This window comes from Sarcophilus harrisii, chromosome 1 (assembly GCF_902635505.1).
Source record: "Sarcophilus harrisii chromosome 1, mSarHar1.11, whole genome shotgun sequence".
Classification (NCBI taxonomy): Eukaryota; Metazoa; Chordata; class Mammalia; order Dasyuromorphia; family Dasyuridae; genus Sarcophilus; species Sarcophilus harrisii.
In genome coordinates this window covers 576,853,190-576,876,773 of record NC_045426.1, presented here as the reverse complement: position 1 = coordinate 576,876,773, position 23,584 = coordinate 576,853,190, and the positions used below count along the sequence as shown (strand labels likewise).

General features: G+C 43.8%; 1 protein-coding gene across 1 annotated transcript; it reads left to right on the top strand.

Annotated features, from left to right (window-relative positions):
* The first annotated feature begins 265 nt into the window (after nt 1–265).
* GDF6 (growth differentiation factor 6) lies at nt 266–22,320 on the top strand. The gene is made up of 2 exons (XM_003760270.2): nt 266–876; nt 19,539–22,320. The coding sequence occupies exons 1-2, from the start codon at nt 396–398 to the stop codon at nt 20,516–20,518; spliced, it is 1,461 nt and encodes a 486-aa protein (XP_003760318.2). The 5' UTR covers nt 266–395; the 3' UTR covers nt 20,519–22,320.
* Nucleotides 22,321–23,584: the final 1,264 nt, after the last annotated feature.

The following is a 23,584-nucleotide window of genomic DNA, read 5'->3' as shown; positions in this document are numbered from 1 at the left end:
TTTTGCCAGCTCCAGTGTCCAGCAACCTCGAGCCACGCGCAGCCCTGAGCAACCCAGTGCGCGTCCCACGGGGGCGCTGCCTCCCCCTCCCACATATGCTCCCGCCCCCTCGCCCCCATTCCACCTCCTCCCCAACTCCTTTCCGAATCACCCTGGCCTCTTGTCCTAGCCCTCCCCTCCAGGCAAGGGGCGGGAGGGGGCGTGGCGGGGCCGGGGCTAGTGCTCTGGGACCGGGAGAGCCTTGCACTCTCTGCTACACCGAAAGCCCTGCCGTAGCCCGCGCCCGCAGCCGCTGTCCAGCCCGTTCGGTCCGCTCCCCAAAGCCACGCCGCGCTCTCCTAGCCTCCACTCGCGGGAGGGGAAAGGATTGAGTGGGGCATCAGCCGCTGCTCGCCATGGATGCTCACCGGGCCCTGCTTTCCGCAGTCTTTCTCATTAGCTTCTTGTGGGATTTACCCGGTTTCCAGCAGGCTTCTATCTCATCTTCCACCTCCACCTCGTCCTCTTCGTCCTCGTCCTCATCTGCCGAGCTGGGCTCAGCCAAGGGTATGAGGAGCCGCAAGGAAGGGAAGATGTCCCGGGCGCCGCGGGAGAGCGCCGCGGGCCAGGGACACCCGGAGCAGGCAGACGAGCCTCCGCGGCAGGAGCACCCGCAGTCTGGACGACAGGAACCAAAGCCCGAGCAGTCCAGTCCCCGGCGGCGGCAGCCTCAGGATCACGGGCAGCCGGGCAGGAATCCCCGGGTGGTGCCCCATGAGTATATGCTGTCCATTTACAGGACCTATTCCATCGCAGAAAAACTGGGAATCAATGCGAGCTTCTTCCAGTCTTCTAAGGCTGCCAATACTATCACTAGTTTTGTAGACAGGGGACGAGGTAAGTTAAAACAACAACAATAAAAAAGAGAACAAAACAAAAACAAAGAAACCTGTTTTCCCTTGCAACGGGGCGGCGGGCTGTCTTCTCCTCCTTTAGCCTGTCCCAGCCCTAGATCAGTCACACACACAGCTTTTCTTAGGCTTGAGTTTGGCTGCCCTCCCCTTCCAGTGTATATCGCCTTTTATTTTTTTGATAAACTTATAGATCTTTCTTGTTTTAGAACTATAGAGTTTGCTTGTTTAGTTTCTTAATCTGGCTGTCCGAGACGTGGGCTGCTTGGGATGATACTTCAACCTGCGCCCTCCTTTCTTTCCCATCCAGAAATGCATTTGTTTTCTGCATTGCTTTTGTCGCCCGTGGTAGAATGTGCGATAAGGTGGATTGGCCATTGATGATTGGGAAGTGGATAAAGGCGAAGGCTGATGTGTGCATGGAAGATGGGGGTGGAGGTGTGGCACTGCCCTGTCTTGAATGAGGAAGATCAGCGTTGAGATTTAGGAAAAAGACCAGAGAAACATCTTTTGGGGGTCCTGGGGCTCCGGGGGGTTGTGAATAGATGTTGGAGCCAATGCATGCGTGGGTATCTGTGTGTGTGAGAGAGAGCGAGAGCGAGAGCGAGAGAGCGAGAGAGCGAGAGAGAGAGAAAGAGAGAGAGAGAGAGAGAGAGAAACAGAGAGAGACAGAGACAGAAAGAGAGAGAGAGAAACAGAGAGAAAGAGAGAGAATACTCTATGGAAGGTCTCGCTTCTGTCTGCAGATCTTTGAAGCGGGTGTAGCAAAATTCTGACGGACTGGCGAGCCAGCGTCTAGAAGTTCCCGCTAGCTCTGTTGAGGGAACACTCCGGAGTCCTTTGCTCTAGATTTCCCATTTAAGTCTGAAACTGGTTGGCCAGACTAGGAAGCTAGTGCCTCTGAGTTCGATTTACTACTCTCTAGCTCAGGTAAATCTTGCAAAGGTGGCATCATAAACTAGTTGGGTTGTCTAAAAAAAAATAATAAAGGAGAAAAGATGCAGGGAACAGAAGGGAGTGGGGGCTATTGCGTTTTGCGTTTCTTTATTAAAAACAAAACATCCTAGGTTCTCCGATTCAGAAGGCGTACTTTAACATTTTTCTTACTCTAGCAATAAGAACCTTTTTGGCCACTTTCGTCTGATCCCTCTCCCCGGTGGTTTCTTCTGTGTGGTACGCCCCCCACTACTTGCATCTCACCACCCACGCTCCTTTTCCTCACTAGTCTTCCAGAAAGAAACAGTCCCAAGTCCCAGGAGTTCTACAAGTTAAGGTAGTCAAAATTCTTAAAGTGGATAAATAGAAGTGGGGAAGAAGGGAGGAAGGCAGGCAGAAAAGAAGGAAGGAAGGAAGGAAGGAAGGAAGGAAGGAAGGAAGGAAGGAAGAAGAGAAAAGAAGAGGGCAGCTGGTAACGTACTCTTGCGTTCTCTCCAGACTGCTAGCAATTTCTATTCTGATCCCCACCCCAATCTCTAGCTCTGGGCTATATACCCAATACTTGCTAATATTGAGGCTCCGAAGAGTTCAAGACAGTTACGAGGTGAGGAGTATCCTTAAAAAAGCCAGTAACTCCAAAGAAAAATAGCAACCCACCCCCACCCCAGATGCCTTTGCCTTATCTCTTTCCAGAGCCACTAATGGCAGACTAATTAACTGACCCTTAATGAGGGTCGTAAATTCTTCCCCCGCCCCCTCGACGTTCTCGGACCTCCTCCTGTCCCTAGCTTCTCCAACCTGCCCACCAGCCTTCCTGGCAGCGCGCGGAACCTGCTCCTCACAACCTGCCCCCATTCAGTTCCCTACGGTGGAGCTTGGCCGAGGGGTCAGCGGGGTTCATTAGTTGTTGAAAGCCCCAGACAACAAATTAACTTCGTGTTTTTTATGTTGGGTTCAGGACAAACGTCGACTTGGAAAAGCCACATGGTTTCTTTGTAGTTATATGAGCTGGCGATTTGGTTCCCGGCTTCCATAAAAGTTGCGACTCAGTATGCAACCTCCACCTCCCCCACGGGGCCTCTATCTCCCAGGGAGAAGATTCGGTTCCCCTGGACTTGAGTTTGCCAGAGAGAAGAGGAGAGGAGAGAAAAGGAGAGCAGAGGAAAGGAGAAGACAGAAGAGGAGAGGAGAGGAGAGGGGAAAGGAGAGGGAGAGAGGAAGGGAGGAAAGGAAAGGAGGTAGAGAGGGAGGGAGGGAGAGAGAGAGAGAGACAGAGAGACACAGAGAGAGACACACACACAGAGATTGAGACAGACACAGAGACAGCGAGACACACACACACACACAGACAGAAAGACACACAGAGAGAGACAGAGATAGACAGAGACAGACAGAGACAGACAGAGACAGAGACAGAGAGAGATCTAGACAAGGAGAAGAAAGTACTTTCAAATTTCTCTTCCCGGAAAGATGTAGTTGTCGGAAAGAACCCCTGCTTCTCTATCCAAAGTTTTCTTAGCTTCAAAGAGTTCTCGCAACGAAGTTTGGAATTACCACTCTCCTCCACATCTCTCCTGGCAGAACGCGGAGAGGTTTGCTGGGATGCCTCCAAAGCCGAGTCTCACGCGTGCTTTCTACAGAGCGGCCAGAAAGTGCTGGGTTCCCTGACTTTTTAGGAAGAGGAATTGCTTCTGGGAGGGTTTCAGGGCGAGAATAAGTTTGGTTAGTGGGCTTCTCTTTAGCCTTGTCCTGCAGAGCGCAGTGTAGCCCTGCCTCTGAGGGGTTCCCGGTACCTCCAGGGATTCTCAGGCCGGCCCATAAGCTTTCAGGCTTCGAGAAAGGGAGGTTGGCAAAAGGCCCAGCCTGGTGGGGGTAGTGAGGCTGAAAGGAGGATGCTGCCCCAGAGCTGCTGTCAGGGGACCAGGGGAGATCCCCACACAGTTCCCAACGCGGGAGGAATTTTTCTCCAGGACTGCAAATCTCACAAATTGTGTTTCTGCCAGCAAGTGCTAGAAACGTCACGGAGCTTGACAAGGCGGGTATCCCTTAGAAAGAAAGACAAGCAGGAGCTGCTGGGGGGAAAAACACCAACACCCCCCCCCCCCCAACCTAGATCCTAGATTACCTTCTACCTTCCTCGCGCCATTCCAACGCCTCTGTCTCCCGTGAAGAAAGCATATATACATATATACACGTATACGTATGTGTGCATATTTGTATATGTAGATATGCATATCTACATATGACATTTTTCCTCTGGGAGTGGAGTATGGGCTGGTGGGAAGGGAAGGGAAGGGAGGGAAAGAGGAGTGAGGGAGGGGGGAAGGGAGGGAGCAGGGATGGAAAGGGTGGTAATGATTTGCCGACAGCAATCCTGGCTTGATGAAGGGAAAGCTTCACTTTCCCTTCACTGATTTTGATTTGAAGTGTCACAGGCTGTGACCTTGGGTTGGACCTTCCGGGGGTTGCTTAGCATCAAGTCCCTGATTGGAGTATTTCAGCTCAGTGATCTAATTGAGTGTGCATGTCATAACATATCAAATATTGTCTAGTCTCCCATAATGAAGGGGTCCCAGCCAATGGCACATCCCCAGAAACTTCAAGAGAACTTCCGTTCCTCTGAAGTGGTAGCTTTTTTACTGCCCACCTCCCGGTGGGATTGTCGCCCAGTTAATTGCAGAGCCGAGCTGAGGCTGGGCGTCGCCTGTTGGCGCTGCAGCCGCCGCCCAAGGCTCAGAACTCAGGAAAGCTTCTTCATCAGTCCAGTGGCTGACAGACGGTGTGGTCCCTGAGCTCACTCGTTTCTAAGTTAAAGATGTAGCATCAGTCAGTCTTGCTCTGGTCAGGGCTCAAATCGAACGTACTTGTCTGTTTGTTAAAATATGTTCATATATATGTATGATTCTATAGATCAAAATACGCAATGGAAGAGAGGAGAAGCAATCTTGTTTCCTTCAACTGAGCTTACCTTACAATAGAGCTGCATATGGTTGGATTTAAAAGCAGATAGTACTGATTATTTCAGTCAGTTACCAAAGAAACAAAAACAAAACGATTCGGGGTTGTTTCGTTGTTGTTAAAAGATCTTAATCAGAATGCTTATGTCCTTAGAGATTGCCTGGCAGATTTTTGGGAGGGCTAGAAATCTCTGGAGTTTTTCGAGTTACTCTTGTATGAATGAGAAGCCAAAGAATTTAGCAGTAAGTTGTTCTACTCAATCTCATGATAGAATTAAAAAAACAAAAAAAAACAACAAAAAAAAAAAAACTAAGAAGAATAGGAAAGTGAACTGGGACAAACTAAGCTTGTGGGAGGGAGTAAGAAAGATCGGATGGATAAAAGTTGGGGATGATACAGTGCAAAGGATCAGAATTTCCTCATCTTTTTTTACTTTCCTCTTACTTTGGCAGTATGAAAATTAAGCAAGAGAATTTCTGATATTTGAAAAGAGGCCTATGGAACAGAACTGTTTTGAAATCGAATTCAGAAAGGACAGGAATAAAAAAGATTGTGATTTCTCCACTTCACCCTTCATGCTTTGTTACGATCAAAATATCATAGAGGACTGGATGAATGTAGGAAAATTACAGTTGGCACGTGAAATAACTCATTAAAAAGCAGATGGTGCCTGAGGGCTTTGAGACCCCCAGCATTGGAGCTCCACAGGAGAGCAGGAGTGGCTAAAATTCTCACAGATTTCACCAAGCCTTTGGGAAGGCCTGAGGAAGAGAAAAATTGTGACCAAAAAAAAAAAAAATGGAGAAAAGGAGAGAGAAGAGAGGAGAGGTCCAAAGGAGGGAAAAGAGAGGGAAAGGGACAAGAGGGAGGGAGATGCTCATAGATTTTAGTTATGCAGGTTTAAAATGTGAGGAGAGAGGCAGCTTAATTCCAACAGCAGGAAATTTTTAAGTCTGAAAAGAAAAAAAAATTATTTAGGAAATTTACTATGGCCATTAAATCGGGGGGGGGGGGATGGAGATCCCCAAGAAGATTTTAAACTATGAAGAATTTTTTAAAAATAGATTCTGCTAGGCAAACAAGTAAACTGCAGGGGGAAAAATCATGAAGCAGGAGATCTAAAACTCTTTGGAGGACTTAAATTCTAGACCAAACTCTCTTAGGATTTTTCTTTCTGTGTTTTGTTTTATTTTGCTTTTCTTCTGACAGAAAATTAAGGAGACAATTAGGAATCCGATTATTACTTTCAATATAAAAGGAAAAAAATTAGGAAAAGCTGGGGAGGGGACCCTGGAAGAGGAGATTCTTCAGCTATTAGTGTGGCAGGAGAGAAGAATGAAAATCCAAATCGAGGTTCATCTTCTGTGGGATGTTTATGCTAAACAGCGGGTTTCTGGGTGGACCTGAAGCCTTGCTATAGTGTGATCAATGCAGCGCCTTCGCCCGGGCAATGTTGTCGTTGGCAAAAGGAAAATGAAATATAAGCAGGGAAGTATTTTAATGGGGACGAAGGGAATTCACAACTGTTAATTATTTGGTGACCTTGTATTCGATTTGTTCGAGTCCCTTATAAAAACACTAATGCAGACCAGACGGCCGAAGTGAGGAAGCAGGGCAGAAGGTTCCAATCTAAGTTTTATTTCCTTGGTAAGAGGTAGCAGCCTTGGAAAAAGAGAGCAGGGAATAGAAGTGTGTGTGTGTGTGTGTGTGTGTGTGTGTGTGTGTCCGTCCCCGCAACACACATAACATGGGTATTTAAGGTGTCATCTAGAATTCAGGTCCCCAAGTCTGACTCCTTTAATCGTAGTGAACAGACAGGTCCTGGAAAGAGTCAGAGAGAAGGGGAAGGAAGCCAGGTTTAGATGTCTGATCTGGTCTTCTGGGTGAGATGATCAAGACTTGAAAAAAAATCCATATTCTAACCTTTTATCCGGTTGACATTTCTTTAAAGATCAATGGATAGTTCTCCAGCCCAAGATCTTAAGGGGCGTTTGATTCCAAAAGCAAGAAGCTAAACCTGCTTGCAATCTACTTTCAATGATGCCTACAGGCTACCTGGACAGCTTGTTTTTTTGTAAAGCGTCCTAATTCTCTTGAAGTTCTTGGCTGGTCCTTTGGTGCTCGGAAAGGCAGATCTGAGAAGAATGCCGCAGTCCTTTCTACTCACTGAGGAAATCAGGCAGCCTTCAAATTTGCAGGATTAAAACGGTAGTGGGAGGTAGGAGCGGGGTGGGATTAGAAGTTTCTGAAAGGTTTCCAAATAATCAATTCTCCAATTCATCACCACCAGCAACTAAAATGTGTTCTCTATAAGTATCTATATACATAGTGAGCTTCATTGATTCCTCCTCTTTTAAAAGGAATCTGAAAATGAGCCAAGGAATACTATTCCCTCCTCCTTTAAAAAGACTTTAAGTGACTATTCTTGGGTTAGGATGGGATTGTGTGGGGTCTTTTCTGGCCAATCTCTTTGGCATTGCCCCGGAAAATTGATTTGACCATGGATTTGGATTTCCCAGCATATTATTAACATCCAGAAAAATCAGGATGAATCAGTAACTAAATCAGCACATCCTTTAAATCAGACATTACATTTTGTCCAGAACAGGAAGGAAGGAAGGAAACAAAAGAGGGAAGGAAGAAGAAAGGCACAGACGGAAGAAAGAATAGGAAAGGAAAGGGGAAAAGAAATGAAAAAGGGAGAGTGTGAAAAGAAAAAATGAAAGAAAAAGAGATAGAAAGGAGGAGAGAAAAGATGAAAAAAGAAAGTTTGAAAAAGACCCTGTGGGGAAGGAAACAGTTGTTTCCTTTCAAGGCCTGCTGTTTTCCCAAATTCTAAAGTACTAGCTAGGATTTTGCTCAGGAACTTTTTAAGCCCTGAGAAGATCGTTAGTAAAGTATAGCTGAAGATAACTAACTCCCTCAGGGTACTTACTAACTACTGGCAAATAAGGCTCTCAGGCAGCTCGGAGGAGGGAGGGAAGCTGCTGGTTGAGGGGTACAGACAACTAAGGCTACAGAGATAGTGGTATTTGGTTTTGAGGCTACAGCTACAATCACTAATGGCCGTGCTGTTTATTTTTAAGCTCAGTATTGCTAAGTGAAGTCTCTTGTTTACAGGAATTAAAAAGCTCTTCATTCGCATAATGGGCTCCAGAGTTTTTTCTTTTCTTTTTTTTTTTGGGGGGGGGATCAATTAGCGCTGTTGGGGGAGTTGATATTTTGGGTATTCATGAGATGGACCTGATAATGTGTATATTGCAAAGTTGCTAAAACAACTGGGGACAGACGGATTTTTCTGTTGTAAGGGTCTAAATCGAATTGTCTTCTGACAGCTTTGAGGCCCTGAGTGACCAACACCAAGGTAGGAGGAGGAAGGAGGAGAATGAGGAAAAAACTGGGTAGTTGTTTACAGCTGTAGTTTGGGAACAGTTCATCCAAAAAGGGAGTCTGGGACACACAAATCAGCACTGCTTTGGTTTTGGAGTTTTTGGTAATAATTAGGAAAGAAACCCGTAAAGAAGGGAGAAGGAGAGGGACAGAAGTAAATACAGAGAAAGAAAAAAAAAATAAGAGAGAAACACATTCATTAAGGAGAAGTTTAAAAGGAAGATAGAGACAGTGGCAGAGGGAGAGTCAGATGCATAGAAAAGGAGAGGCTCAGAGAAAGTGACACAGAAAGACCAAAAAGAAAACAAAACAAACAAAAAAAAGAGAGAGAGAGAGAGAGAGAGAGAGAGAGAGAGAGAGAGAGAGAGAGAGAGAGAGAGAGAGAATAGTCAGGCAGAGTGAAGAGACTTTCCCTCTCTAATCTTTATTATTATTCTCAGCACTTAGCACAGTGTCTGACACACAGTAGGTATTTAATAAATACTAGTTGACTTGACAGAAAAAGAGAGCCAGAACTCTCTCCTCCCCCAACCACCCTTATATTTACCTACATATACTGAGCTTTACTTCCTAGGACTGATGAGGAAGATGTGTGTGGGCCATTGATGTAAAGGGAGATATAAGTAGGATTTTAACTATGATGCCAAAGCTGAGGCCGCGGTCGGAACACTCCAGGCGCTAAGAGTTTTCAACTATGTAAAATTCGAACCTCTGGCAGTTTGGTTCATTTTGGAAGGTGGAACAGAGGGGGAGTAAATGGAAATTGCGTAGAATGAGGTCTTTTTTCCTATTCTAGTAGAGAGGGAGGAGAGGGCCGCAATCTCAACAGCAAAAAGAAGAGAGAAGCAGCAGTGGTCTGAGCTCAGACGCCTGGACTGCCCTGAGGAGGGCCACACACCAAGTCAGCGGCTGGAAGGTCTAGCGGCCCCCCAAACCACTTCCGCTGGGTGTCCGAGGGTCGGCTGGCTCATAGCAGCTGAAAACTGCTTTGTGATATAGGTTTGAGGTTAAAATTGAAAAGAAATTAATAAATTTAAAGTTCTAACACATCAAACGTTAGTTTCCCCCTCACCTCCCTCATCGCCAGACACCTCGCTTCCCTCTCTGTCAACAGCTCAAGACCTCTAACATAACTTCTGGCACGAATTGGTGGGCTTAAAATGAACTAGGAAAGGCAGGGCATAGGAGGAATTAAAGAGAAGGGGAGAGGGGTGATGGAAGGAGGAGAACCCAACAGGTTGTGGTTTGGGTATAATTTGCAGTGATGTAAAGTTAAGATTTGAGTCCTGATGAATTGGCCGCGAGCCCAGTACCTGATACAGTGTACGAAGGGGAAACACTAGGAAACTTTCATTAACCCCAGGTTTTCCCTCCCTCCCGGGGCACCTCCCACCACTCACGGGAAACAGAGGAGTCAAGGGAAGAGTTTCAGAGCTTGAGGTCAGGGAGACAATGCAACTTCGGATTTCATTTAACCCTGGAGGCCGCAAATCAGCTTCCAGGACCCAATTTGAGGAATGGAAGGAAAAACCAAGTCGTGTTGGGCATCAGATACTTGATGAGGGCTGAGAATGGCTGATTGGAGGTGATGAAGATTGGAAAGTGGATTTCAGCACTTTACTTGCGAGGAAAAAACAGGCTAGTTAGGAAATTAGGAAGTTAGCTTGCGTCTTGGTGCTGTTTTCCAGTCCAACGCAGAAAGTGCTAAGTAAGCGCACTAGAAATCTCCACCTCTCCAAGGCTTTCCCACGGTTGAATCTCTTCCTAATGGGGAAAGATTACAGGGCAGAAGAAGGAGAACACGCCTGGAGAACAGAGTGGACTCCAGTAACAGCAGCATCACCGCCTTCTCTGGGAAATGAACCAAGAACTTTTTTTTTTTTTTTGGTCCCGGAAGTTTTCCCATTTGAGTTTTCCCAAAGTGCTGGGTTCCCGTCACCCTGTCCCAGTAGACCCATATCCCAAAGGCATATAGACTAAAGCTGAAAATGTTTGACTTTTAAACCCGATTTCAGTCTAGGTCTAGGGAACAAGAGGAAGAAATAACGCGCAGTGTCAACACTGTAGAAGATAGTAAACTAATTGGGAGGGAGTGGGATAGATAGATTATATTCAGTTTACTCTTCGGGAGAGGCGAGAAAAACTTGGAGGGTGAGATTAAGGGAGGGAGGGAGAGAAAGAGGAGGGAGTGAAAAGAAGGAGAGATAGAAACTGAGAGAGGAGGAAGGGACGAAGAAAGGAAGGGAGGAGGAAGGGAGGAAAGAAGGAAGAATAAGAAAAAGAAGGGAGGAAGACGAGAACAAAGAAAGGGAGCCAGGAAAAGAAGAAAAGCAAGAGAAAGCAGGAGAAAAAAAAGACACATGTAGAAAGAAACACAGGAATCCCTCGTGAGAACCTGTGTCGGTTTAACCTTGCGTAGAAAGAGCATTTGTGTGTCTCTACGGATAACCAGCTGCTGGTTTCCGGGGTTGGCGTGCTGCTATGTGGGTATGTAGTGCTGCTATGTGGGTATGTAGTGTTGAGTTATTGTGGCTGCTGCAGTTTTGTTAATTGATGAAAAAACCTTTTGACTGAGTAGGCAAGGATATTTGCTAAATACAGTAAGTCGATGACATTACCTTCCATTTAATGGAATTCTGACCTGGGAATTGCCTCCTTCTCTACTCAAAAAGGCCCAAATTGATGACTCAGGGAAAGACTTTGTGGGTAGGGAAAGGATTTCCACTGATGGCGGGAGCCCAGGAAGGACAGAAAGATAAAAAGATGAGCCTTTGTCTTTTCAGGGAGAATCTGAGCCTTAGAAAGTTAGGTTCTACTCCCTTTCCAAAACTGCCTCCATCCCGCTACCCCCATCATCAATATTTCAAAAGGGAAGAGACATTTGTGACCTCTGAAACTGTGACAAAGACAAAAGAGCTTAGAAAAAACTTGAAGGTGGGTCAAATTCATCTCTTAGTTCCAAGAGTTATAGCAGAACACGAGAGGTGTTTTTTTTTGGGGGGGGGGAGAAGAAGGGTTTCTGTTGCATCACACTTTTACCCTCCAAATGAACCTTTGGAAAGTTGTTCCCTGGGGCAGGATTGGACTATTTCCTCAAAGCAATCTGGGAAAATTCCCAGGATGCCAGAACTTTGGCATAAAGGATTGTTGCTCCCTTCTCCATCAGGAAAATGTAGAAAGTACTCTGTGTGTGTGTGTGTGTGTGTGTGTGTGGGGTGAGCCTTGAAAAAAATGATTTGAAGACTCTCCCCAGTCAAAGAGACTTCTGGCTCATCCTGTAAAAAGCCAAGGTTGCCTAACTGTCCTCTGAGGCAGTTTAATTCTGCTGGGGCTAGGTAGTTGGATTGTGGACACGGAAGATAATTATAGGCTTTTCAAGCTAAAGTCTAGAGATCAGACTGTCTAAAGATATCCGGTCCAGTCTTCTCCTTTTACAGATGAGGAAACTGAGGCCCAGAAAAATGAAGGGACTTACTTGAGCTCATGCAACTAGTAAATACCAGAGCTTTAGACTCCTGCTTTTATGATGTTAATTTCAGTGATTTGTCTGCAGAACCAAATTTCCTCTTACTAGCCCATTGTCTCTTCAAACTTCAGGAAGGTGGAGATGGAAAGAGATAAAATCATCATCAGGTTTCTCATAAAGATACCAGCTGAGCTTATGTGTTCATATGTTCAAGTTTGTCAGAAGTCTATAGTTGATGGGTATGATTTTCCAAGAAATTTCCTTCGTCTGATCAGTTTGTTTCCATGTTCTCACAAATAAGGCAAAGTATTTGCTTTGTGTATTATTTTACCTAAACTATAACAATTCAACAAGGTAGTCATAATGTTCAAAAGCATGCTAATGGTTTAGAGCTTCAGTTAGTTTATTTTTTTCTTAGAATACACCTGAGCAGGCAGAAGACTCCTTACATCAGGGTGGGCTTTAAGATTCATTGTAGAGAAAAAATGGGCATTCCAGGAATATCACAGGCTCAAGAGAAGCTTGGGGCCAAGATTCTTTCCCATCCCTCACCCATCTCAAAAGCCTCGGGATACTTTATGGGAACTGTAGAGAGGAACTGGTTTTTCTCATCCTTGATCACCATTGTTGCTTGCCCCCTTGGTCTTGCCCAAATTGTTTGATCAGAAACAGGCTTGTTACATATCACTCCTCTAGCCAAATTGATCTACTTGCTATGCTCATTCAAGAAATTCCATCTCTGTCTCAAAGTCTTTGCCCTGCCTATTCCCCATCCCTGGAATGCACTCCGTCCTCACCTCTGACTCTTTGAATTCCTAGTTTACTTCAAAGTTCAGCTCAAGCACCACCTCCTCCATGAGATCTTTCCTATTCCCCTTGGATCCTAATACCTATGACCTAATACCTAAGATCTTTCAAACTATCTTGTATTTATTTTGCATGTATTTTGTATTATTTATTTGTGGACATAAGTTTGTTTTGTTTTTGTTTTTTTTTTTGATAGACTGTAAGTTCCTTGAGGGAAGGAACTATTTTACTTCTGCCTTTGTATACCCATTATTTGGCAAAATGCCTGGCACATATTACAGATACTTGGTAAATAAATGTTTGTTTGTTGATTGAGTGAATGAAGGTCACTTTAAGTTAGAGATTACATTTAGAGGAACTAGCTCAATGGGTAGTATGGATAAACATATTCAGAATGCTCTCCACTGGTCTTTTCTTCTAGATGTTGACTTCTCTCCAACCATCAAAAAAAAAAAAAAAAAAGACCTGCTAAATTGAGGCAATTTGATTCAGCATTGACCTAGAAATCAAGAATGCATAAGCATCTTAGGCACAGCTTCAAAATTGTATCTGTTCCTTTCCCCATCCCTCCTCCCCTGATATTGTCCCTGGAGGCTTTGAGTTTTAATGGTGACACATTTGACTGAAGACTTGGAGTTGGAAGGTATAATTCCTATCTGAAACAGGGGCCTTCTGGACCATATGCCAACCAGAGGTTATCTAATTTCCACAAAACCTTCCAATGACATAGAATTCATTAACCTAAGTAGAAATCTATTATATTTTTGTAAAGCTGTAAACATTCCCTGAAATCTACCTTTTTGTACCTTCTACCCTTTGGTCCAAGCACTCCCTTCTAGAGCCCAGAGGGCTCAATCAATCTAGTGGCCTATGGACTGCTAGGATTAAGCAGATATTGACCCTAGTGTTTTATAATCTGTCAATTACCCTTTGTTGAAGTGGAGAGGATGACTTGAGCATCTGGAAATTCTTTCTAATGTTCTTTCATCAGAAAAAAAATATATTTTGTGGAGGGCATCTCACCCTTCTATAGGAGTCATGATCTCATTGAATCTCAGAGTTGGAAATTACCTTACACACCATTTAGTCAGAGTATCCATCATGCTTGAAATGAAATCTTTCTTCTCACCATTGCTTCTTATAATTTTTAGATTCCTTCATGATCAACTCAAAGGCAACCTCCTCTTTTTTGACACTTTCATCCTCTAGTTGCTCCACTAAAGTTGTCATATATATATATAAATGCGTGTGTGTGTGAGAGAGATAGAGACAGAGAGACAGAGAGACAGAGACAGAGACAGAAAGACACAGAGAGAGAGAGACAGACAGAGAGAGAGAGAGAGAGAGAGAGAGCGCACAAAATCAACTTTTGGAGCCAGAACGACCTCAATTCAAAATCTTCCTCTGACATATCTGGGTTATGTAACTATAGTCAAGTTACTTAATTGACCTCTAGGTAAATTTGGTTAAAATAAGTAAAAAAAAAATAGGTTAAAAACTTTTCTAACACTCCAAATTACGGAGAAATTTCCCAAATATTTTAATGTAGAGAGTTGCCTCATATGAAAGTTCTCCATATCACTGAAGCCATAGGTCTAATTCCTATCCCTACCTCTTATATATGATTATGTGTATATTTGGTCTTTATTTCAATGGAATACTGTTTGAAGGCAAGGATTTTTTCATCCCCAGATCACAGCACAATGAAGACATTTTAAAAATGCTTAGTTATTAGTGGATAATTTAGTCAATGCAATCACTCCATGATATAATAGACAAATGATCATCCACCTTTTGCTTGAAATCTTCCAGTGAGGGGCAATTCACTGTCTCCAGGGGCTGATTATTTTCCTTTTGGTTAGTTCTAATTGTCAGAAAAATGCCCCTTACATTATCCCTAAATTCACCACTTTGCAACTTCCATTCATGGTTCCTAGTTCTATCCTATGAAGTCTGGAAGCACAAATGTGGCCCATTTCCCATATATGTGCTTTTAAAGTACCTCTGTGAAGCTTCATTATAATGAATACCTATTAGCTTTTATAGAGTTATTGTAAAAAATATCCATTATTTTAAATTCTTCCCACCTCTACTCCAGTTCCTTCTTCTTCCATATGTTGTGCTTCTGTCTTCTCCTGGTCTAAATTCTGGTCAGAAAATCTTTGAGTCTTATCCCTGTGTGATCTTGGATAAGTTTCAGACCGTGTCTCACTGTTCATTTGGGTAAAATGAGGTTGTTTTACCTGAATGAACCCCATCTCAGTTCTGGAAGTTCTATGAGAATGAATCAGTAACCAATGAAATTGCAAAGCCTCTTGCCTTTCATTAACACAACAAAACAAAAAATTTATGTAGCAGCTGGAGAGAAGTGGAGATTTGAAGTTTCTTTGGTAATGTTACTTGTCAAAAGTTGGGAAAAGGTTTTTGAAGCCTTGGGTTCTGCCGCTGTTTTTAAAGATCTTTTTTTTTTCTTTTCCCCACCTCAGCCTCCCTCTATCACCTTTCTCCTTTCCCCAGTCTTCTAAGCTGGCATATTTCAAAAATGGGGCAGCCATAATTTTCATAGAAATGTTCCTTACTGTTGTAGAAAAATGGGAGTGGATCTAGTACAGTAGGAAGGATGAATTTGGAACATGCTGATTGGCTCAGCTCAGCCAAATTACTTCTCCCAAGCATGGTGGGAGTTTCAGTTTGGCTATCCATACTCCCTACATGTTAACAGGCCAGGTTATTAAAAGAGAAAACATGTAAATCCTTCAAAGAAAAACTCATTGTCCTGCACATATTTCAGAACCGCCCTCGCCCCTGCTCCCTTCCCTCCGGAAAATCACAACCAAAACTTTGGAAATATAGGGTTAAAGATGAATTCATTACATTCAATTTTATTTTGTAGTTCTGTCTTCCAAACAAACTAAGTCCAAAGAAACAGCCCCAGAGGGAAAGTTTTGGTTCTCTCTTAGACTGTCTGGATCTTCAGAAAACAAATCAGAGATGGGTCATGGGGATGTTGCAAAGACTCTTTGTCTTTTTTTGTGGGGAGGGGGAGTAGGGGGTGGTTTTTGCCTTCTGCTGGTTTCCTCCATATATACACACATAATAGGCTCACATGTCCATATTTTTTGCTTCTTTTTCTAGATGAGGAAACTGAGGCTCCAAAACTTAATTTGCCCAAAGTAATGATGCACAGTGCTGAGTTTTGAACCCAGATTTTAATAACTTTAAATCTCCAAATCCATGACCTCTTTGTATATTACACTATGAATAATGGTGCATTTTCTGACCAGTGGCCCAGCAGAGAGAAACTCAAAAGATTCAATTTTTTGTGCATAGTAGATAATTTAGTCATAATGAGAAATGTTAAGAAATTTCACAGCCATGATTTTTTTTCTCTTTCCCCTCTTTCTATCCTTTGTTATTTCCCTTTTCTACCCCTCACTTCTACTTTCTTTTCTTTCATTTTTAGTTTCTTCTGTTGACTTTTTTCTCTAATTCAGTACTATCAGTGCTTCCTATTGATTAAGGCACTATAGAAAGGGCAGTTGGAAACGTTTTCTTTCCCCCTTCCAGTTCACTTTACAACTTAGACACAGAGTTAAGTGTTAAGACTTGCCCAGGGTCATTCAGCCATTACATACCTGAGGCCAGATTTTATTTATGAAGACCAAACTTTCTGATTCCAAGCCCAGGAATCCACCTACTGCACTATCTAACTTTAAAATTTACAAGATTCTTTTACAAACCTTATCTTATTTGAGTTTCATAACGACACAGGAATCTAGGTGCTATTATTATCTCCATTTTACAGTTGAGGAATCTGAGAGTGAGAGACAGCAACAATGAGTGAGAGTAAATAACAATGCAACAAGGTTTCATTGTTAATAAGAGATAAGATTTGAACTCAGATCTTTCTGAATTCAGTACTTTATTCACTATATCACCTCGCAGTCTTATTTTAAGTGAAAAAAAATTAAGAACTCCTTTCAGACATGCAGTAATTAATTTCTTCCTCTCTGAGAGAGAGAGAGGGAGGGAGGGAGGAGGGAGAAAGAGATTTGAACCTAGATTTTTTTGAGTCCACCTCTCAACAACTAATGTGTTAGAGATATTTAGGTGTTCTGAGCCATGTTAATTCTAAATAAAAAAGGGAAAAAAAAGTACTCTCCCTACTGACCTAATGATCTAATTACATTTTAATTAATTTTAAAGCAGAAAATTAATTTCTTGAAGAGCAATTATCCAAGAGTAATGATATTTCAAAATTGATTGAAGAGTGTTACCTTATAACCACAGCCCTAGTTTTGTTGATTCTTTACAGGGAAGTAAAGGGATTGAAGCTGTTCTAGGTCAACCCTTTTATATTGTGAATGAGGAAGCTGTGGTCTGGAGGAGTTATGACTTGCTGACTATCATACAACTAGCAAGTGAAACTAGCTGAAACTAGAATCTAGGTCTTTTCTGTGCAGTGGATGGAACACTGAATTCAAATGTAGCCTTGGATGCAATATGTGTGACTCTGAGCATGTCACTTAGCTCTTATTTGCTTCAATTCCTCATCTATAAAGTGAGCTGGAGAAGGAGATGGCAAACCACTCCAATATTTTTACCAAGAAAATTCCATGGACTTTGTCACATGAAGTCAGATAGGACCAAACAATAAAAACAATACTGCCCTAAGTGCTTAGTAGAATCAACTTGGTGCCAGGTCACAAAGCCGGAGTTCCATGGGGGATCAAGGTGGGATGTTGGGACAATGCAGCCATCTAACAAGAATAAAAAAGACTCAAAAGTCCTGTAGACCCTAGACTAAAGAAATGCCTTTTGTGGGTTAGTAGAATAGCCATAGACAGACAGAGAAATGTATGCTGTTCTAAATTTTCTGAAGGACTGACAAAGGACATGCTCAGTATCACTCATCACTTGACTGTCAGTGACATAGAGTGAGGGGAAAGAGTGAGAACAGAAAGAAGTGCTGTTACAAATCCACTATTTAACCTATTTTTTTTCCCTTTTTGCTCCAAAGCTATGAGTTCTATTCTTGATGCTCCCAAACCATAGGATCTCATTCACGCTTTAACCTATTTACCAACTTATATTGAAAAAAAAGTTCCATGCTGCCATGTGGTCAAAATAAATAAAAAACAAGGTCTTGACCTATCACAAACGGGGTCAAAACCTGGTTATTTTGAAGACTTACAAAAACAGAAGTGGAAATGAATTCCTAAGGGAATGCTGATTGTACCACTATTAAATTTTTGGCTAGCTTCCTTCATGCTTTTTCTGTAGTCCAGACATTACTATATCTATCTATCTATATCTATCTATCTATCTATCTATACCTTAAAGCATCTTAAAGACACTTTTCATTAATCTTTCTCTATATCCTTCTTGCTGTGAGAAGCCAGGAATTGATTAGGTTTCTGAGGCAGGAAAATGAAGCCTCCAGGTGAAAGATCCTGTGGATTGACTATATCAGTGGCTGATTCCAGGGCCAAACTCAGAGCTCTTTAAAGGAGGTAGAAAGGAGAGAATCCTGAATTCCTGTTGAATTTGATGTGACCCTGGTTGGGCTGAAGGTCTTGACTCCCATAAATCAACTAGCTGTCCTCTCCAGAAGGCCTCCTCTCCCTCTCCCTCTCTCTCTCCTCCCTTCTCCTCCTCCTTCCCCTCTTCTTCTTCTTTCTCTCTCTCTCTCTCCCCTTCTCTTTCCCCCATTTTCCTTTACTTCACTAACCCTTTCCACTGCTCCATTTCAGGTTGGGGCATGTGCCTATGAGAGAGCAACAACCTCTGAGAAAGTATAAAGGGCCGGTATGGAGTGTTTCTTTAGTCTTTATTTCTAGTTCTGGTGCTAGCTGGTTTGGAAAGGCAGTAAGGGTTGAACACAGGCTCCAGTGACACTTTTACTATTGAAATCTACCTAAACTTTACTAGCTTCTGGGGAAAGCCCGGGGCTTTGGGGATTTTTGTATTTGCTGGGTTGTAAACATTTTATGAGAAGGCAGTTTGGGGGAAATCTGGTTAGCTTTCCGCCTTGCACATTGGATTGGTGTTGGGCTTCATGCACGAACGTGTCAAAAAAGAAGTCCAGGTTTACCTAGGTCCCAGAGTATTTTCCTTGGATTGTAAAAACCATCTTCCCCTATGCTCCCCCAAATATCATTCCCCCAGTTGTGAATGTGTCCTAAAAGTTTATCTTTAGATCCTATTGGAGAGTAAAGCAAGAGGTCTTCTGGTTGGATGTTGTAAACGACAGTGTTTTTTGTGGATGCATGAAACCCCTTCTGAGTGTTTTATCCAAGTGCCGCAATTATTCTAAGTAAACCTAAATTTCCCAGTGCATAACTAGTATGCCCACTTATGATTTCTATTTGGAAGTAGTCCTAGGTTGTCTATTCCCGTATTAAGGGGAGAATTGAGGCAAAAGCCAAGGAATCCGATTCATGCAAACCGCCAATATGGGTTGTTAAATCTCAATCTCTCTCAATCTCTCTCTCTCTCTCTCTCTCTCTCTCTCTCCCCCCGTAGCAAAAGTGGGGGGGGGGAGAACCTGTAGTCTCCTGCATAGATTTTTCAATCATTCAATAATGCATAAATATTTATTAAGCGCTGACTATATGTTGGGCACTCTGCTTGGGTGATGGAGATACAAAGAAAAAAACAATCTCTTCTCTGAAGAAGCTTACTTTGTTACAAAAGGCAAACTGTCGGTTTTTCCATCTTCTGGGAAAAGGCTTGTGAAGATGTTGCAGCTCCTGTCTGACTTTCGCCCCCAGTTTAAACTGCTCAAAGCTTATTGGGAGAAAGGATTATCTCTGGCCACAGCTTCTGTCCTCCTCCGCCCACGACGCCCCCCCCCCCATTCGCCGCTTTGCGACCCCCCAGTGCTCTTTTAGGCTAGGGCCTGGTAACTCTAGGGGTGGTAAAGCCCCAGGGCTACCCAACTACCTGAGACGGCCTCCTTCACCTCCCCCACCTCTAACCTCCTCTGTCCCCTCCCCCAGCCCTGCTTTTCCTCCCAGGGGGCTGCCAGAGAGAACTGGGAAGATTTCCCCCTTAAGTGAAACTGACTGTAATTATTTTTTATCTCGCAGACGATCTCTCGCACTCTCCTCTCAGGAGACAGAAGTATTTGTTTGATGTGACGACGCTCTCAGACAAAGAAGAGCTGGTGGGCGCGGAGCTGCGGCTCTTTCGCCAGGCGCCCCCGGCTTCCCCGGGGCCTCCGGGCGGCCCGCTCCACGTGCAGCTCTTCTCCTGTCTGTCCCCACGAATGCTGGACTCCAGGGCCCTAGACCCGCAGGGGGCGCCCCAAGCCGGCTGGGAGGTCTTCGACGTGTGGCAGGGCCTGCGCCGCCACCAGCCCTGGAAGCAGCTCTGCCTGGAGCTGCGGGTCGCCTGGGGAGAGCCCGGAGGGGAGACCCCACAGGCGTCCCCACCGCCCGAGGCGGAGCCTCCCCTGGACCTGCGGAGTCTGGGCTTCGGTCGGAGGGTGCGGCCGCCGCAGGAGCGGGCTTTGCTCGTGGTGTTCACCAAATCCAAGCGCAAGAACCTGTTCGCCGAGATGCGCGAGCAGCTGGGCGCCGCCGCGGCCACGGCCACGGCGGCGGGGGCCGAGGGCGCGGGGCTGCCGCCCTCGCCGTTGTCGCCGCCCGCGGGCGTCCCAGACGCGGACTGGGGGCTGAGCTCTCAGGGTCGCCGGCGGCGACGCACCGCCTTCGCCAGCCGCCACGGCAAGCGGCACGGGAAGAAGTCACGGCTGCGCTGCAGCAAGAAACCCCTGCACGTGAACTTCAAGGAGCTGGGCTGGGACGACTGGATTATCGCGCCCCTGGAGTACGAGGCGTACCACTGCGAGGGGGTGTGCGACTTTCCCCTCCGCTCTCACCTAGAGCCCACCAATCATGCCATCATCCAGACCCTCATGAACTCCATGGATCCCGGCTCCACCCCACCCAGCTGCTGCGTGCCCACCAAATTGACTCCCATTAGCATCCTCTACATCGACGCGGGCAACAACGTGGTATATAAGCAGTACGAGGACATGGTGGTGGAGTCCTGCGGGTGTAGGTAGCGCTGCCTTTCCCGCCGTCTCGGTCCGGGGACGGGAGGGGAGGACTGCAGCAGAGAGAAGGAGAGTGACCCGAATGAAGGGGGGAAATCACCCCGAAACATAGACCTGGACGATTGCAGGACAGGATGAGTAGGAGGGGGAAGCGGAGGGAGGTGATGGCCTTGGGGCACCAGCCGCATTGGAGCCCACCTTGAACACTTCCTTTCACCTAGAGAGAGGGAAATGGACTTTCACACCTTACCTGGCGACCCTGGAAAACAAATCAAGGAATAGCTTCGTGTTTGTTGTCATTGCTTTTTCAATTTTCTTGAAGCACCTGTGTATCTCACGGGTTTTTTAATAGGGCTGGGTAGAGGAAACAGGCTTGTGTTTCACAGCTGTCCCTTGGAGTGAAAATTATTATTTACAAAGAAAACGGGGTGTGTGTTGGGGTGGGGAGGAGAAAGGAGGAGATTCACCTCTGCATCCCATTTTTTCTGTTTTGGATCATGCTGAGTTTTGTATTTCCTTTCTGGGTGAAATCAACTTTCCATGTGGCCATCTAAACAATATTCTAAAAAAGCAAAATCTTCCCTTCCCTTCCCGCTGCACCTTCCTTGCTTCCCTTCAAAACCTAGTTCAAAATCTTCTTCGTTTAAAAGCACTACCTTCCAAGACAATTTTGGTATAAGTGGGCCAAGTAACTCGAATGGCCTCAATATCTTTCTTACTCAATCTGACCCGCCCCACTCCCCATCTTCCCACGACTGCCCACTGTTCGTTGCTCGCTACGATCAGAATCCGATAGTGGGACTCCGTTTCTGAGGAGATATGGGTTATTTTGCAAGCTTTCTTTTCTTTTTTTCTTTCTTTTCTTTTCCTTTTTCTTTTCTTTTTCTTTTTCTTTTTTTGTTGTTGTTGTTGGGGAAACAGGGGAGTTCATGCCTGATAGAGTGACAAGAATCAGTTCAAGCCAGGGATACTTTAAGATAATGGGCAGAGCCAGTAGAGAAATGAGGCACAGGCCCCCTAGTGAAATTGTTCCCCCCTCTTCCCCTTAGCTGCCTCTTTCAGGATTATCTGATGATCCAGGTCTCCTTCTAAGGTGAAGGCAATTTCCCAAGTACAAAAAACAATCAAGGGAAAGGAGAGAGGGGGTAGGGCTGGAAATAGGGGAGGGAAAGAGAAAGAAAATTATATATGGAAGGGTAGAATAGAGGGGAAAGGTTGGGGCCAGGAAGAAGATAAGGGACAGATTTGGAGGGGAGTTGGTGGGAAGTAACCCACCCCGGCTCAGAGCAAAATGGGAGAGTCTAGTCTTGCCACAAGAAGAGAAAAGAACTGAAAGGAGAAGCAGAGAGGAAGGATCTAAAAGTATAGAAATGCCTGTCTCTGAAGTTTATCTGAAAAGTTTCTCCCCTTTTCTCTCTGACATTCCTGAAAGATTACCAGCCAGAAATCGCCTAGGGCACCCCCAAAAGAATTGTTTTGGATTGTAATTACCAGTTAGACTATGTTTTTAAAACTTAGTAATGAAAAACTGTGAAAAGAGCAAAGTGTTACATTGAACGTGGAGAAGGGAATCTGGGCAGTGGGTAACAATGGTGCTGGAATCAGTCAGAAGACTTTATGCAGGGAATTGAGTGCTGTACTTTTAATTCCTTAATTCCAGAGAGGGAAAAAGTGAACTCCCTGCCCCTGTCTACACCAGTATTATTTTTAAGCATTGTTCTAGAAGTAAGGCCTCCAAAGGGCTTATTTACTCCCCACCTTTGGCTTGTGAAATTTCCTCAATCAAGAGAACAGCTAAGGGAAAATAAGGTCTGCGGTTTTTTTTTTGTTTGTTTTTTTTCCCCTACCTGTGTAGTTTTGCGCTCTCTCATTCTAACCCTGTTAACTTCTCTGGTTCACAGAACTATAAACTGGCAAAGAAAAGATGGAAATAAATAATAATAATAATAATAATATAAAGTACTAACTAAAAAAAGGACTTGGCCAGGAGCAATAATTTAAAATGCACATTTGCTTTGGATGCACTGTTGTTCATGTTAAGACTGTATATATTTGTTTATTTAAGCAGCCTGAAAGTGCAAAAAGGAAATGAACAGCATACATTTCATTTTAATGTACAAAACATTATATGCACTCGAAATGTTATAATTTCTAATATTTTTAAAGTTTATATTTGAGTTGTACAAAGTTACGCATTAATCAGATATTTCATTCTTACATAATGTTATCATTTCCTTAAGTAATATTACAAAATTGAAATTCTGTCTAATGGAGATTTTTGTTTTTGTCTACCTCACTATAATGCAAGTATTTACAACTCTAAAGTGACCTGAGGTAAATTAATATTCAAAACATTTTTACAGTACACTTTTCCTGGATGATACTTCAACTATTACTGTATTATTAAACTTCCTTTCTCAAAGTCTGAGGCTGGTTTCATATGTTCTGTTCAAAGAAAACTTTCTCAAAGAAATGTGGCTGTGGGATAAGCACAATTACAGGGAGAGATGATGGACTTAGAAGTTTGAAAAGTCATTGACTTGGTTTATTTTAAATTTCATATTGTCGTTCTTTCAATTCAAGATGATTTTGTATTTTATTGTGACATTTACTCGTCTCTTGACTAACTCCCCATCTTATGTCAACCTGTGAAAAACCCTTATGAGAATATGACCTATTCCAGCATCTCAGGACCTAAGGATTGCTTGGCTTCCTTCTCTTCCCCTTTAATGTTGGAAAGAGAAGAAAAGAATTTGCCAATAAGTCTGTAGTTACCCTTGGTATCTGTATCTTGGTAACACAAGAAGCAAAAAGATACAAATGGTTATTTATTTTTTTTTAAATGAAATGGTCTTGTAAACTCTTCTGTATCTAATACTAATTGATATGAATTTTTGGTGATTCGGGAATATCAGAAGCTAATTGCTGCTATTAGCAATAGAAGCTATTGGTATTTGAATAATATTTGAGTGTGGGGAAGGACTAGGACAATGGTTCTCAAACTTTTTCTCAGTATCTTTACGGTATTAACAACTATTGAGAATGTGTCCAAAGAGTTTCTGTTTATATGGATTA